At 42.8% G+C, this 17,688-nt stretch overlaps 1 protein-coding gene across 3 annotated transcripts in view; it reads left to right on the forward strand.

The window, feature by feature from the left end:
• The window catches only part of LOC147883940 (protein ENHANCED DISEASE RESISTANCE 2-like), a 158,993-nt gene that overhangs the window by 106,612 nt on the left and 34,693 nt on the right, over window positions 1-17,688 (forward strand). For all 3 annotated transcript variants that reach the window (XM_087398449.1, XM_087398450.1, XM_087398451.1), the window contains exons 17-19: window positions 11,298-11,473; window positions 11,681-11,782; window positions 12,074-12,121. In XM_087398449.1, the coding sequence (XP_087254575.1) occupies window positions 11,298-11,473; window positions 11,681-11,782; window positions 12,074-12,121 (326 nt within the window). The remainder of the gene's footprint in view (window positions 1-11,297; window positions 11,474-11,680; window positions 11,783-12,073; window positions 12,122-17,688) is intronic.

Consider the following 17,688-nt stretch of genomic DNA (forward strand, 5'->3'; position numbering starts at 1 on the left):
CCAAAGTGGAGTGTGATCAGATAGTTGTTGAGAATGGTCAGTCCACATTTGACATGTATAATCATCATATTGCTGAGCATGAATAAGATACCATCTATCAAGCCTGGCCTGATATTCTGTAAAAGCATTATGATGATATGTAAAGCCCAAACTGAAGGGTGAGTTGCTGTCCATAAATCTGCGATACGAAGTGATGAAATCATATGCTCCCATTGCTGAATTTCAGAGGGTAGCATATGGGATTTATGAGTGGTATTGTCCTTCCAGTGAGGAGAATTATTGAAATCACCACAAAGTATATCATTAGTGGACCAATGATATTGCTTTATGGAATCCCACATTCAAGCTCTACAAGCTGAAGTTTGAGAGGCATACAAGGAACCAATTTCAAAAATCTCTCCATTGATCATGCATTGGATAATCATCCATCGGCCACAAAGATCATTATATGCTACACAGGGCTGCAAATCATGTCTGGCTAGAATGCACACCCCAGAGAATTGATCAGAGCCTGCATAAAATATATCATATCCTAAAAAGAACCCATGCTGGTCAGCAAAAGAATGCTGATTATGCTCTTGCAGACACACAACATCTGGATGAGTTGTAGTTATATAGTGCCAAAGGAGCCTCCATTTATTCGGGTTGCAGAGGCACTGTATATTGTAAGAAACACATTAAAGAGAAGCACGGATGAAAATATGTACAAGAAATGAGTAGTCCTCAGAAAGAAAAGGAGGCATCAGGCCTCTGCCATTGCCTCAGGGTCTTGCTGACCCTCAGAATCCAATTCCCTGACCAGAACATCTTCTTCACAAAGCGGAATATCCTTCTTGACTGCATTAACCTATGCCTTTGAGATGGGGCTATCAGAAGAGGTAGATGGTTGACCAGGAGAAGGAGCAGAAGCATCCCAATCACGAGATTGGAGAGGTCTTTGTTTGAGAGGCACTGTCTTCTTTGCAGTCTGCCAACCCTCATGAGAAGATGAATTATTTTCCACTTGCTTGCCCTCTCCTTTATCCTTGTTTTGAGCTGACTTGACTCCCTGTATGAATTGAAGGCTTTGCTCCTTTGTCTTCTGTCTTTTTCACATAAGTCTTCTGACCTACCTTATTAGATGGCTGGGGAATGGTAGCTGGAGGAGGAGGAGGAAGGATAGAAGAACACTCAGAAGCTAGGTGTCCAAACTTGTGACAAGAGAAACAAGCTCGAGCAAAAATTCTCCATTTCAAAGTGAAATATTTCTTTCCGAAATTAACACCCTCAATCTGAACAGCAATAGAAGGTGGGGTTGGTCTATCAGTATCCCATAAGATGCAAAAGCGATTTTTATTACCTGTGGGACGAGGGGGACAGATCACTTGTCCCAATGTCATTTGCTAAGCCAGGAAGCTCCGTTCTCATGTAATGTGGAAAATCAACCACTTCAACCCATACAAGGCAATGGTGCTTGATGAGATTTCGATAGTCCTTATTAGTAGACCAAGGCATGATGTGCATCATCTGACGGCCAAAAAATAAAGGGGACATTTCCTGCATCTTTTGTTTTGTCAAGGCATCCAAGAGATGAACTTCATAAAATCCTCGGGAGTCAAAATATACTCCTTCCACATAGCAGCCACCTAAGAGGGAATTTACCCATTGTATCATTAGCGGAAGGTATTTTCCTTGGGAAAAAGATGATGACTGCAGTCTGAGAGAGCTTCTTCAGAGGATGCCCAAGAGAAGGCAACTTCATTTTGTAAGTGAGTTCCGGAGCAGGTAGCATCCATTCTCTTCTACTTTGTTGAAATTCCTCATTCAACATGTCAAACACATAGGAAGCATCTTCAGATGAAGAGGCTATGGGGGGTAGAGTCTCCCCTGACATAGAGGGGGATGAGGGCCAAGACGAAATAAACAGACTGGACAGAAAATTCAGTCGAGGCAGATAGCAAGCAGAAAAGGAATAGACAAGCAGAGCACGAACCAAGCGAGAGAGGGAGTAACAGACAGTATGCGAACTAGACAGGCTGGGTTGAAACCAAAATAAGAGCGGCGACGCTGTAGCAGTTGGGCCAGAATAGGTTCAATAAAGCAACGAGGACAGCTGGGCACGGGACCTGGACAAGAGGGCACGGGAACTTGTTGCGACGAAAATACTTGCAGGAATACTGTCTCACACACAACTTACACAAATCCAATGCACTCACAGAGTGGGCAAAACAGAGAGAAAACCAAGAACGAGGTGCTGAAGGTGGCTTTAGAGAGCACACAGGATGGCAAACAGAGATGAAATCTCCCGCGAGCAGAGGTAAGGGCTCCGAACAGGCTGCACAGAGTCCAAAGCAAACGTGGTCGTCTCGCTCACACACACACACACAGGGGGGGGGGACGGGGGCGAGGAGGGGGGGGAGAGAACGGAGGTAGGGGACAAGGGCAGCGAGAGAAGAAGAGAGGGGCAGAGGCAGGGGCAGTGGGGGAAGGAACATGGGGGAGGAAGGGAGGGGAGGAAGGGACAAGCAGTGGGATTAGAGGCCAGACAACGGAAGAGGGGAGGCAGTGGGGTGGGAAGAGGTAGGGGGGAGGTGAGGCCAGCAGGGAGGGAGGGCGACAGTCAGTGATGGGGAGGAACTGCAGCTCAAGGGCATCTGAATCGAGTGTTTGATCAGCTCCATTTAATCAGAGCAAGCATGTTTGGCATGAAGAGTCTGAGGAAAGACGTGTATAAATGCGCACATAAGCTCCAGGGTAGGGGTGTACAGCTCCAATGCATAGGGGTGGCGTGTGAATAGTTGTGGTTATATTCACTAAAGAAACGGGAGCATATTGAGAAGCTCATGGCATGCCAACCCTATGCCCTGGAGGTGTACACCTGTACCCTGGAGCTTGTGTGCATTACTCTTTGATACATGTAAGCAAGGACACCACTAGTATATCCTTACCATCAGCAGCAAATGCATATCACAGAGAAGAGATCCTGTCAGAATAGTGATGGGAAGGTTCACACATTTGCAGGATAGTTTCTTTTTTTGCGAGTTGTCGTTGTTGTTGCAGTCACTGCTGCAATGCCACAACAGTTTTGTAAGAGGAATTTTTTTGACAAAGTGCAATTTTATTGTCACTGAAGTGAAACCTATGAACTCACAGGAGAGGAACTTTAGTTACGGATATGTTTGGGCATCTGCTTTTCAGCGTTCCAGGAGTAGCACATGCTTTTCAAGTCTTGGTTAGAAAATAGATAATATTGGCCTCAAGCTAAGAATAGGGATTGCAGTGCCACATCTGAATTTCTTCTAGGCTGCATGCTACCTTCTGACAAAACACAGTCCTAATGATAGAAATGCCTGTCAGGCGTGCAAGTCATCCTTTTTGGGACGCTTCAGTGGTTTTGCTAGAGTTCTCCGACTGCCCGGAAGGGTTTCACCCCAAAAATTGGACTCTAAAGATGACCTAGTAAAAATACAGTGGCTGAATACCATCATTTGGTTGATTCAAAATATGGGAGATTGCCTATGGAGCTTGGCATGAGCACCAACCTCACATATATAATGGGCCATCACTTCACTTTACTTTCTCTCTTTTCCCTTTCCCATTGAGTACTGTTGCTCGAGTCTAGTAAGTGCGGTGTATCCCTTGCTCTGTTGCGCTTGCATTGTTGGGTTGGTCAGATCGTGAAAATCTGGCCATAGAAGACTCTGGAAATCTCTCAAGAATAGAAGAATCTCTATCTTCTTCTGGCTTTTTAGTCATGGACATAGTCCCATGAAAACACATTTCGTCTTGTCAAAATGCAATGGAACATTTCGTAATGAAGTGCACAACATAATATTCATATGCTTTTGACTACATAATATTAAATGGTCTAAAGTTGATATTTGAGAACCTCACATATATAATGGGCCATCACTTCACTTTACTTTCTCTCTTTTCCCTTTCCCATTGAGTACTGTTGCTCGAGTCTAGTAAGTGCGGTGTATCCCTTGCTTTGTTGGGCTTGCATCGTTTGGTTGGTCAGATCGTGAAAATCGGGCCAAAGAAGACTCTGGAAATCTCTCAAAGAATAGAAGAATCTCTATCTTCTTCTGGCTTTTTAGTCATGGACATAGTTCCATTAAAACACATTTCGTCTTGTCAAAATGCAATGGAACATTTCGTCACGAAGTGCACAACATAATATTCGTATGCTTTTGACTACATAATATTAAATGGTCTAAAGTTGATACTTGAGAACCGAGATCGAAAGCTTGAAATGAATTTGAAGAATGTATTTGTGTTTTGAATTTCCTTTTTAGGTCTAAAGTTGATGCTAATTTAGGACACGTAGTCACAGCTGATACCTCAATTTTGCTTTCTAGTAACTTAAGAGATCTTTTCATGAAAGGCACGAAATTTCGATTGTACTCTTTTAAAGAGTCTGGCCTTTTAAAAGCTATCGATAAGGGAATCTCAAAGTTTGTTTTGCAATTAGAAGAATGTTTAGGAGTTCAAAATATCTTATCAGAATGGAAAGGGAAGATTTTGAAGAAGGTTGCTTTGAAACCAGAAGAAGTCCCTTCGGTTAATTGCTCAAAGCAAAGTAACCATCTTTCTAAAGAAGATGAAACTCTTCTTGGAAAATTCCATAGGAATTTTGTCATTTCTTATATGGACAAATGTTCCAATAACTTTGTTTTTATTTGCAAAAAGTTTTACTTAGAATGTCTTTTGAGAGAAGTGAACTTGTCTGCCAAAACTTATGCCCCTGCCTTGTTTCTCAAAAGGATTTGATCTCAAAACACCAGAGTTTTTGCAAGTCTTTTGGGTTTGTTTGCAATCCAAGTATCCCTTTTCTTTGTGCTGCTTGGAAGTTCCACAAAACTCCAAAAAAGCCAAGATTTATTGCAGCTGCTTGTGAGACTACTTTGATGGATGTCTCTTAATGTCTAAGCTACTGCTTTAAAGCCATGTTGCCTAGTGTCCATGAACTTTGGAGGGACGTATTAAAGAAGACAGATGTCCCCTCGCACTCAACTTGGATTTTAAATGACTCTGTAGGAGGGATTCCTGTTGTAAAAATTTTTAATTCCTCTCGAAGCATTCAGGAAAAAGAGTTTCCTATTCTCCTTAACCTATGATTTTACCACACTTTACACAAAGATCGAGTTGGAAGACCTGAAGTTTAGAATAAAAAAGCTAGTGGCTGAAGTTTTCAAGCTGAGATTTGACAAAGATAGATGCAAAAGTTGAGAAAATAGCCTTATGCTTTGACTTTTTGTGGCTAAAAAATAAAGATCATGACATCGGTTCTAAAAAGAAAAGATACACAAAGGTAGTAAGTGTTGAAGATGTTTGATCTTGGATAGATTTTCTTTTAGATAATCTTTACATCACAATAGGTGGTTCTTTGTTTCAACAAATTATAGGAATCCCCATGGGCACTAGTTGTGCCGTCTTTTTAGCAAACTTTTATCTTTTCACTTATGAATTTGAGTTTATGCAACTTCTTATTTTTGTCAATACCTGTCCTATCATTTTACATAAGCTTAGCCAAGTTAGGCGTTTTATAGATGATTTATTTGTACAAGCTATTCCTAACTTTCAAGACTTCATTTACAAATATGCTTGTGCTTTTGGAGAAGGAATCTATCCTCGTGACTCTTGTGAACTGAACTGCACTTAAGGGGGGATTCTTGTGTTTTCTTAGATCTTAGACTTTCTCAATCTACCATAGGATTAGAGGTTGATATTTACGATAAACATGAACAACCTGAATATAGTGGTTTACACATTATGAAAATGCCTCACATTGACTCAAACATTTCTGATTTGGCAAAATATGGAGTCATTCTTTCCCAATTCCATAGATTTATGCGCCTTTGTACAACTAAGGAGTCTTTTATCACTCAATGTAGTAATTTGATTACTTGACTATTACACAAGAGGTATAATCCAAGGAAAATAATGAAAAAAGTACGCACAATCTTAGATATGAAGTCTTTTAAATAAGAGTGAGAGTGAGAGAGAGAGAAGAAGTAGAAGTAGAGTCTATTAACGTCCTCGGGGGGCCAAAAGTGACTCATGGGACCCGTCTCAATACAATGCAAAATAGAGTCTCCTCAAGGAGAGGGGTCAGGAGTCTATGAGTTCCTGACGCCAGGTAAAAAGACGAGTGATAAAAGATCCCAATGCTGCCGGAGAGGCAGTAGAGAGAACTGATGTCAGCTGAGCGGAGTCCTCCAATATCTGTTGGTAGTCCTCCCTGATATGTGCATATCGGGGGCATTGTAGAGCCACATGTGCCTTCGTCTCAATTGTCTGCATGTCACAAAGGGTACAAACTCTAGCATGTCTGGGCTGATGCATCCAAGCTCCCTTCTCAATTGCAAATGTATGAGATCTGGTACGAAACTTGGCTATGTTTCAGCGATATAGAAGGGGGATAGGTGTGCTAATATAAGGCTGAGCATGAGTCTCTATGGACATGTATGTAGACCAACATGTGGGATTTATGTTGTCTTGGTAATATTCCAGCTTTACCCTCTTTTCAATTGTTAGCCAATGAGTTTGCAAAGTGCTCAGTAAAGACAATTGAAACTCTTGCATGGTGACCTTTTCAGGCGGCATGGTCAAATATGCTTCCACTTTCCATCTGCTGAACCATTTTCTTATGTCGGTTGCCCATCTCGTATAGATGATCTTACTTTTGTGGTTCTTTTGAAGCTTTGTGCTGGCATTCCATGCTTTATGAGGCAACCTATCAGGTTAAATTTGCTGCACCTCTATTAGGTATTGCATAACTTTGATCAGTCCATGAAATTCAATCGGCCTCCTTCCCGTTTCCAACAAAAGTACTGAGTATGGAGTAGTGGGTTTGACACCAAGGTGTCACCGTAACAAAAGCCTTTTGCATTTTCTCAATATCATTCCATGTAGAGGCTGAAATACTACCTCCCCATACTTCCACTCCATATAATACTGTTTGTACTACATATGCATCAAACAATACATTTCGAATTTTCCAGTTCCTGGTGTCAGTGTGCCTGTAGTCATTCTCAAACTGGTAGTACTTCCCCCAGCCAGTGTCCATCCTTCTGTGTATACGTTGCCACCATCTGTGATCTGCTGGGATATCAACCCCTAAGTATTTGAAGGTGTTGACATACTCAATAATCTGTCCATCAAAGGGGATCTCAAGGGGATGTTCTGGCTGATTGGTACAGACTGCCATCATCTTTGTTTTTCCGACATTCACTTGCAGCCCACTTTCCCTACAGAAAGTCTTGAGCACTTGTAAAAGTTTGTGCATAGAGTCCGATCGTATGCAAAAAAAGAACTACATCATATGTGTATAGCAACAACAGCACTGTCCATAGTCCCAATTGCGATGAAAACAAGAAATAAAGAAGAAAGGAAGAAGGTGACTAAGCAAAAATAAACAAGCAAGGCAAGAAACAAAAAAACAAAATCTTCCAAAAAACTGAAATTAACTCTCTCTCTCTCTCTCTCTCTCTCTCTCTCTCTCTCTCAGCTAGCGGAGGACAGAGTGTGCTAGATTATGCCTTGGTACATGTGGACACTATACTTGTTATCAAAAGCTTCAACATAGGGATGAAATATCCGGAATCAGACCATCTCCCAATATGGTTGGATCTTGACATACACATTGAACATAGGGAGCATAATTTTCAGCACATGCAGGAGGTTTCAAAGTAGACCCAGACAAACACCAAGATTATGCAGACACTTTGGATGCAAAGCTGAGAACAATGACCAACCCTAGATGGACAGCCCTGCAGGAAGCAATACTTGCCTCAGCCACACAAACATTTGGAGCAGCATCTACAAGAAAAAAGAAACAGGTCAAAGGGTTACCACACAAGAAATGGTATGACGAGGAATGTAAACAACTGCGCAAAGAGCTGAAATACATACTGGATGTAGACAGGCATAAACAATTGGAGAAGACATACAATGCCCTCACAAGAAAAAAGAAAAGAAAATATATTCTAGAAAGAGAGAAATCTGATTTGATTACTTTCATAAAACATTCAAGAAAGGGCTGGAAACAAGTGAAAGGCAGACGGAAATAGGTAACTGGGGATATATCAGATGGAACCATGCTTGATTATGTTACCAAGTTGTACAATCATGCACATGCCACTGAAATGGGGAAGGAGGATCTGTCGGTCACATGTACTAGTCCTTTTACCTTTGAAGACATTGAAGTTGGACTAAAGAAGATGGCTAATGGCAAAGCCTCAGATCACATGAAGACACAAGATGAATTTGTGAAATGGATAGGAGACCGAGCAAGAACATGGCTCTCACACATCCTAACGCATGCTCTACACCATGGTTTTCCTCAGGAATGGCAAGAAAATTGGGTCCAGCCTTTACACAAGGGTGGAGACAAAAATTCAGTCACAAATTACAGAACTATAATGGTCAGCTCTACATTGGACAAGCTCTTCAGTACGGTGCTTGAAATGAAAATCACCTCATGGGTAGAAGAGACCCAGAAAAGGGCCATTGGACAAGTAGGCTTTCGCAAGGAACACAGGATAGCCGACCACCTTATTATCTTGAGAGTCCTCATGGATGAGTGCAGATTGAGAGGACGCACTTTATTTTGTTGCTTTGTGGATTTCAAGAAAGCATTTGACACAGTTCCAAGAGGAGGACTATGGAAGAGAATGCAAGCAATAGGAGTCCTATTGGCCTTGAGAGTAGGCATCTCTCGTATCTATGAAAAGGTATTATGCCAACTGAAACAAGCACAGGGTATGTCAGATGTGTTTGAGAGTAATATGGGAGTGAGCAAGGCTGCCCTCTATCACCTACCTTGTTTGGAATATGCATTGATCAACTGGAGGAACTCATCAATGAATTTGCAACAGAAGAAGGGTTCTTGTTTATTTGACGTATTTTAGTAAGCACTGGGTTTGCCCAAGAGACTCCGCGGGTCTTTAGAAACCCAATATAGCTGCTTATGCTTGGGCACTGTTGACGACATAAGTGTTTCTTTGCTTGCTAAGTATGTCTTCCTTTTGTTTTTCATTAAAGTTTTTGTTTAGCTCTTTTTTCTTCTCTTTCATTTTCCTTTTTATTTTCCGTGTATATTTTTGGTCTTTAGAACAACAAAAAATCTAAATTTGTATGATTGGACTTATTCTAGTCTTACAAAGGTATATATTCCTTTTTAGGTGTTTTGACTTGTATTCCTCTTTGTTGACTCTAAACTTGAATATAACATATCTTATTTGCCACTATCCTTGCATTTATTAAGTATCATTTCGAAACCCTATCAGTTTCGTCTGAAAAGACGAAACAAAATGTGTTGGAACGACAAAACAAATGAAATGTTTCTTGTGACTATGTTCATGGAGATATTGTTGTGAGCTTGCGGAGGTGCAGGTTTGATCAGCCCCTACTTGCTCTTGTTGCCTTTTTGTTGCCATTCAGCATTGTATGGGATTGTAGATAGAGGAGAGGTTTATCTCGAAGGGGATTGCTAGATTTTTGAGTACTTTTGTTCCCTCACCCTTCTTCATGACCTGGGCCTCAGGTCTCTCAATGGATCTTCTTGCGTCCTTTCGGCTCAAAGACATTTTGTTGAGTCGTGCTCTTTGGATGATGCTCCCCATTCTCCTTATAGACCTGCACTTGCCTCGGTGGGTACTTTTTGAGAGATTTTAGTGAGCGTTTCAGCATGACATATTTGGTGATCTAGATGCACAGAGGCTCTTGATAGCTCACATGTCCACCCTTCACACACATTGGCTAGTATTTGGACAGATACTGTACACAATTTGATGGCCATTTGGGTGAGCATGTAGGGGTCTTCCTGGGCGGCATTTGCCTCAAGGACAATTTCCTTAGGGAGTGGAGTGATTCTCCTTTCTTCTCGGAGTCCACCACAGGTTTGAGGTGGCACTTTCACCCTTAACCTTGTTGCTTTACTAGCTCTTTTTGGTGACCAAGTTGTTTGCCCACTCAAGGTATTCTTTTTCTCACCGGATGCATGATGTATCTTTGCCACAATCATTGCTCTTGGGGTTTTTTTCATACTTAATAGAAGCCTTTTCTTTTTGGGGGGGGGGGGGGGGGCATGCTTGCCCCTATCTTGAGTCTTATCGTTTAACTCCTATGTTGCAGAAAGTTGACCAAAATAAGACTGCTTAAATCTCACACGGTAGACTATCATTTATTCTTATGGAAGAGAAAGCTTGTTTGTTCATTTATTCTTGATACTTTTTACTTGTGCTCCCATTTCTAGTCCTTTTGTTCCATCTATTCAGTCTTTACTGGATACACAACTTAAAAGTCAATGTTCTGACAAGACATTCATGAGATCGGATGGAAAGGTCGACTACACACGTGTGTGACTTTGCAGCTATGGTGATTCAATGACCTCTTTACTCATGATAACGAGCAAGGCAATTTTCAGCTGTGTGAACAGGATACACTATGTTGGAGGTCCGTTTGTATGATTCACTAAATATGGAATCTTAAGGGATGAGTCTTAATGAGGCTTCTAGGGACACCACTTGGCCCCACGATGGGTAAGGGACCAAGTAATTAGATTTTCAGCATCTCCAGTGCTCGCAATTTGTTTTCCGATTCAAGACATAAAGTGAGCAGGTTATTGCCACATGATTTTTTGTTTCTTCCACACAAGATCACACAATGCCACTCTATCAATCAAATAGGCGGACCTTTCGCGCTGCAAAAATGTCTTCCAAAAGTCAATGGAGTCAAAGCTATGGATTACATCCAACAAACACATCAAACCTTATGCTGTAATGTCTCTTTTTTCTCTCTATCATGCCCTCACATACATGATTGTCAAAGACAGGTTACTGAGGACTTTCTCAGAGTTTGAAACCTTGTGCCTAGCTGTGGAAGCAATAGATTGGACTCAGGAGGAGAGGAACATCAGAGCAAGGTTGGGGTCATGAGCTCGGCAGTCAGGGAGATCAAGGAGCTATACTGCCAGACTTGAAGTTTCGATACCCTAGGATATCTTGGATGAGTCCATGGACGACAATTATCCTCACTTGTGATTCATGTATTGGCTGTTACGCTTTGAGCTTCAGTACTGTTAGAAAATAGAGGCTAAGGCATACTTGGCTTCATGTATCTTTATGTTTGTCTGCATACCCTATGGTTACATCATATAGCCAAATATTCTACTTTCTGTGCAAACAGAATGTGGCTCAATTCTCTTTGCTAGTTTGGAAGTAGCTGTGCCTTCTTTGAAGAATGGACCTCTTTACAATACAAAGATATGCTCAGATTCTCACCCAGTACGTATCTTTTCCTGAATTTTGCAGCAAGAACAGAGGTGGGAGAACTTGTGTCCAGTTGTGAACCAGTGGACATAAACTTGAGTCATTTCAAAGGTTCTCTGTCTCCGGCTGTAAGCAGTAAGGACACTGATTGCTGGACAGATCCAGGTGGGAATGAGTTTATGGTTCGTGGGAAGACATATCAAAGAGACAATTTAAAGGTGCTAATGTTATAAATTTATGCTAGCTACAAGCAATCTTTTGCTGAAACTTTGGTTATACCAAACATTGTTACAGGCAGAATGCTCGTACCTTCGTACCTTCGAGGAAGTCTGCTATTAATTACTTTTCATAAGAACAATCTAATTTCTACAATGAAATAGCCACAGGTTTTCTGATTGCTATCGTCATTTGGTTTCCTTATTCAGATTCTGGGAGGAAATCCTTTACTGAAACTTCTAGCTGTGGATTGGCTCACATGTGAGAAGAGGATAGATTTAGTTGCAACAAACCAGAATTATCTTGTTCAGGTCAAATTCAGATATTCAGATATTTACTAAACCCACAATTCTGTTAAGCTTGAAATGCATACATTCTTTCTTGCAACAAACTGCACACCCTCATCGTGTGAATATGAAAGATGAGCCACATAGGAAGATCATGAATTTACTCTGTGCTTTACAGTGGTATTCCTTGACCTTAACAATTTTATTACTTGGACAAAGTTGCAATACTCTTTAGAGTCTTTAGAGTGTTTCCAGTACCCTTTGTCAGTGTAATGTTATTATTTTTCTAACTCAGTTATGGAAATGACCTGGCAGTCTGAAGAAGGGAAGCGGCTCCCCTTCATCCTGGTTATTAATTTACAGGTGCCAAAACAAGAACCTCAGTCTTTGCTCTCTGATATAGCTTTGATATGAAGCTTTTCACTTGTTTTGTTCCAATAAGGAAATCCATCATCATCATGCCATGAAAAGGTCTAGTTAGAGAACATATTGAGTGGTGGATCTTATATTGTATAGTTTATCTATCATTTGCAATTCAAAATGCTGGCAAAGTGAAGGTCTGTCAAATACAGGGAACATGCAAACGTGTCCTATTTTATGGGTTGTCTAGTTGAATGAGTGAAGTAGCTCCGCATCATAAATAAGAACCTACATTGAAGGGTTATGCCAATGTGAATTACTCACGATTACTTTCAATCCAGATTAATGAAGGAATTTATGAACATGCGTTTGGACATATGTTTCTGCAATAGCTTTGTGAAATATAATCCAAGTTGGGATCTGCTAATAGCACTATGCCTTTCTTTAGTTGCTAGCGGTGGGTTCCTTTATCACAAAACTTAGGAAGTTTTTTGCTTGAAATTGTTTGTACTAGTTCAAGTAAAATGTCTTCACAACACTTGTAGCTTGAATGAAAAGATCTGGGCTGCCTTTACACTTAGCCTTCTCCTTAATTACTGTCCTCAACGTGATCAATTTCGCCATTCATGTTGGGATATTTTACCTAAATCCAGTACCAAACCTTCACGTAAGATTTGCTCAGGTGCATGTGTGAGTGCATGGATGTAGGCGAGCATATGTTTATACAATGGTCACTACCAATGCCTTGGCATTGATGAAGTGAGCGAGGGTTTCCTTTTAGGCAGTCACTATGTGTGTGATGGAGCTATGAAACATTATGAGTGCCTATCACAAGTGTGTTGTTTGCTTTCCTTTTTCACAATGCATTAGGGCATGTTGGGTGCTGACATCTATGACATCCCCACTGTTGGGCGCTGATGACGTTAATGGGAATGTCATAGTAGCTAGTCCCTGCTATGCGCGATGGAGTTTATGGTTTTCAATCTTATGAGTGACTATCATGAGATTGAAACTGCACTATGTGTTGTATTTTTAGAGGTTGAGTTTGGGCATGTTCCTGGATTCATCTAGATGTATAATGGATCGGGGCATGTTTGTATATCTATCACGGTATGTATACTGGAGAGTGTGACTTCCTTCTGGAAGAAGCATTATGGACTTCCTGCGAGGACAATTTTCGTGGTACAAAAGCTGAGAAATAAATTTATTAGAGTTGTCATTTTTTCTGAACCTCTTTCAAGCTTTAGATGCAGTTGCAGTTCTGTCCAGACCACCACTATTTTTAAGTCTTTACACAGGGTAACCATTATTAGCTCCTTACCACACGTGGCATCTTTCCAAGTGTCCATTCCTTACACTTCTCCCCATAGGGTACTACCCCTCTGAAGAGATTACTAATAAGTTCTATGCTTATTAACTGCCCCAAGGCAACACGATCCATAGTCCTAAGGAGACCTAAGGAGCCCTTAGTCCCCTTGCACCTCCCATCAAGCACCTTGACAGAACATTGTCTTTGGCCTTTAGTATGAAACTATAACCCGCAAACCAGACATAAACCACGTCATGGTTTCATACATAAAACCAAACCAATATGCACAACAATTTACACACTGAGGTCACACCAGTCTTTGTAAAGAATTCTGTCGAGCAATCCTTCCAAGGTCATGCCATTCAAACCGAAGTGTAACATAAGATCCTTTTAAAAATGAGTAATTTGCAGGGAGAGTGAAAGTTCATGGGATCTTCTGAATATACACCTGTACATACATTGCTGGTTGGAGATGGTAATGAGAACATCTACATCACCTTGATAAATTCTGGCACAAGGGGTTTTAAAAACATTTTTTTATTTCAAAAAAAAAACTTCTATCAAGTATGGAAAAAGCTCCAAGAGCAAAGCTCGTGGGATAAGAACATCCTGCAAGGCATGAGAAAACAAACATCTTGAAAGGCAGACTCAAGCTCATGTAAGAGAGCTAGAGAAAATCCAAGGTTGAGGCTGAAAGTGCCACCTCAACCCTGCGGAGGACTCCGAGAAAAACGAGGAGACACTTCTCTAGAAGCTGCCTCGAAAGATCCCTGCATGCTCACCTGAATGGCCTATTATGTTGTGTACAGGATCTGTCCAATACTGGCCAATGTGCGTGCAAGGTAGACTGCGGGACCGTCTGTAGGCCATCATCTCCCGGTATGTGCCATGTAGCTTTAGTTATCGGCACTTAGGTCACCTAGTACTTTTAGTGTCTTATGACACCTAGTACTAGTGGTACCACTAGGACACTTTGTCCTAGGGTTCCCTGTTATTTGTACTTTGTACTCTCTTTCTCTAATAGTTGATGTGACGGCTTTCACTCCTTGCTCCACTCTTTGCATCCTTTCGCTTCCTTGAGCCTACAGTGGTATCACAGCAGGTTACCCTGCTTGTGAGCTTGACCCTCTCCATTCCAAGCTTGGGAGAACCAGTCCGTATAGCTCTCACTAGCCATCTCTATTCCTGCTGTACAGCTCTCGCCAGTCACCTTTATTTGTGCCGTACACCTTGCGCCTATCAGCTGTACTGCGGTACGCACCTGTTGGCAGAAGCTTGGAGCGTCGTACTACCTTCGTTTGTACAGCGCAGTACCTACGTTGTCACCCGTACATCGTTGCGCCGTACCACCGTCAGCTCTCTGTACCGTACCTACGCTATTGCCGTACAGTTGCTTACCGCACCTGTCCGTACAGGTGTACCTGTGCAGCCCAGCCTGGAGACCATCCGTACCATTCTCCTTCTCCATACATTTGCGTAGTCACCTGCCATACGTGCTCCCATTGCCTGCCCATCAGCTTCGAATCAGCAGCTGTACAAGTCTGCCATTCATCCGTACAACTGTACGGCTCTATTGTACAACAGCTCGTCAAGCGTTGACACGTGCGACAGTACCTGCTTCACTGCAGTCTAGTAGCTGGTTCATTTGTTGGTCATTTGGAAAGACTCTTGACCAGAAAGGCAATGAATACAAGTAGGGTTTGCCCCGAACATCGACCTCCATTGGTCACTGCAGTCTCTTTGCCAAAAAAAGCATGATTTTTCATTTTTGAGGGATTTCTAGAGGTCTCTTCCAAAAGTAATTTTGCCAGTCAATGGAAATGTGAAAATTCTCCCAATGAGGAGCTTTGGTGGGCTTCCAGCCTCTAAGGTTGAGCTGAAACTTCCTAATGTTATTGACCGTGTAGTGAAAGAAGGGGAGGCTCTTCTCTCGGTGCCGCCCTGCATCTATCCACGCCCACTCCCCGGCGTCCCATAGTATGGGGACACCTCCAGAAATTTAAATCCTCCATGCATCCAAGGGAAAGCGATCCAGGTTAGCCAAGAAACACTGCTCCATATGACCTCCCAACCGTGAGGGCTGCAATGCAACATCCACACAAGGATATTGTCTATACGCTTGGACAACTTACCCAATGTACATCAAAGACCAAGGCATCTCATTTGAATGTTGTAGTCCTATGACCTGAAGAAGTGGGATATGTGACCTCGTACGGTCCCCAAGCCAAGTAGACCAAGAGTGAGACCCATCACTTGCATGAACTCAATCCAAGGGTATGGCTGCATTAATGTGCTCAATTCTCCTTGCACTTTCTCTGAGGTGACTTACTAGTTGGAGACTATGATCATTTGGAATGTTTTCGAAATACTTCCAAGATCCCACAGATGAAGTGGAACCTCTCTAAATTGGCTGCTCCCGCTGCCCGCCCTGCCTGGCTTCTCCCTTTGCCCTTTTGCCTCCACCTTTGTCTCCTCTCTGCCCTTCCGCCTCCTCTCCGCCTGTGCCTCCCCTCTGCCCTTCTGCCTCCGCCTCTACCCCAACTCCTCTCTGGCTCCTCTCCACCCTTCCGCCATCCCTCGCCTCCGCCTACCTGGATCCCGCCTTTCCTCCCCACCTCCATCTCCTTCTCCATCCCGCCTTCACCTCCCTCCTTGTCTCCACCTTCGTCTCCGCCCCCGCCTCCATCTCCGTCCCCCTCAGTCTCCTGCCTCCCCTCCCCCTGTGCCTCCTCCTCACCGTCTCTGTGCCTCTACTCCCGATCCCCCCCCCCCCCCCTACTTTCTCCGCCCCGCCTCTCCCCGCTGCACCCCCTGCCTCTTCTTGCTCCTTTTCCATCTCCCTCCTCCCCGCCGTCTTCTCCATCCCCCCTTGTCCCTTCTCCTCCTCCTCTCCGCCTCTTCATCTCCTTTCTTCCTCTCCTTCATTCGTAGCAGGAGCATTTGTGTTTGTTAGGAGAAGGAAGATCTTGGTGGTGACCTTTGGTCTGGCCAGAGGGACTCTATGGCAGCACCCTCGAATCCCACTGCGGTTAAGGTCCTTTTTTCTCCAGCTGCCGACAAGCAATAAGTACAGCGAGCAGTTCAGTCCCTCGAAGACAAGGCGATTGTGGGCCTCACACCCTCAAGGCGACAGGTGCGAGAGTGAATCCAGGCGAGCTTAGCACTAGAGGGTGACCACATTTAGGAGGTCACTATCTATGGAAGAGGTGTCTTCCTCATCCAGCTCAGCTCCCTCGATACTGCCTTGACACTTGTGGAACAGAGCCCCATCCTCCTTGGCTCGCATATGGTGTACCTCTTCCCTTGGTACCATGGCTTTACAGTGCAGGACATGGACACGACACACCATGTTCCCCGTTTTTCGGTTACGCTCCGCTTCCTAGGGCTCCCAAAGGAGTATAGAGGTACAATACTCATATAGAGTGGACACACACACACACACACACACACACTCACTCAAGTACCATATGTATATGGGATAACTCCCAATATGCCACACGGCACTCTCTCACACTCATAAAACTAGTTTCTAGTACACACTAGAACATACTCTATGATTTCTCCAACATGTACTCTGTCATATGCTTTCTTGAAGTCCAAGTGTAGAATGGCAAGCCTTTGGCCACTCTGCATAGCCTAAAATTAGAAAATATTATAGAAAATGCTTTGGCCTTGCACAAAGCCCATTTGCATATCCTAGATGAGATTTGGAAGAATGGGCTGCAAATGTAGACCGATAGCTTTGGCCAAAATCTTATAAAATGTGTTCTAATGAGTGATTGGCCTTCATTGAGAAATGGAATTCCTGTCCTTGCACACCCTCTCTCTACATCCTACCTTCTTTTCCACCCACCTCCTCTCTCTACATCCCACCTTCTCTTTCCAAGCCTAACATTCATAATGTTTCTAATGGTTAGGAATACAACCCAAACAAACCATGCTGCCATTTGTCACCATGCAAGCCTACGTGTGCCACATGGCAAAAGGTAGGTGCATAAACTCCACATGGTGGTTGGAGCCCTATTGAAACGGTCATAGCTAATAAGATAATCACAGCGTAGGACAGTCCCATTTGTCCTAGCTCTCCTAGCTGTAATCCTGACCATATTGTATTGATTGTCATGGTTATTACATCCATGTCTAATGTTTTGAAACCCCATCCATTTCTAGCTCTTAGGTCTCAACCCTGGGTGTGGGGCCTACCGTTAGTCCCTGTTTACATCCATTAGATACGACAAAAAAGGTTGTAAGATGAACTTCG

Source organism: Dipteris shenzhenensis, chromosome 27 (genome assembly GCF_047967505.1).
Source record: "Dipteris shenzhenensis isolate YYH24624 ecotype China chromosome 27, Dip_SZ_1.0, whole genome shotgun sequence".
NCBI lineage: Eukaryota > Viridiplantae > Streptophyta > Polypodiopsida > Gleicheniales > Dipteridaceae > Dipteris > Dipteris shenzhenensis.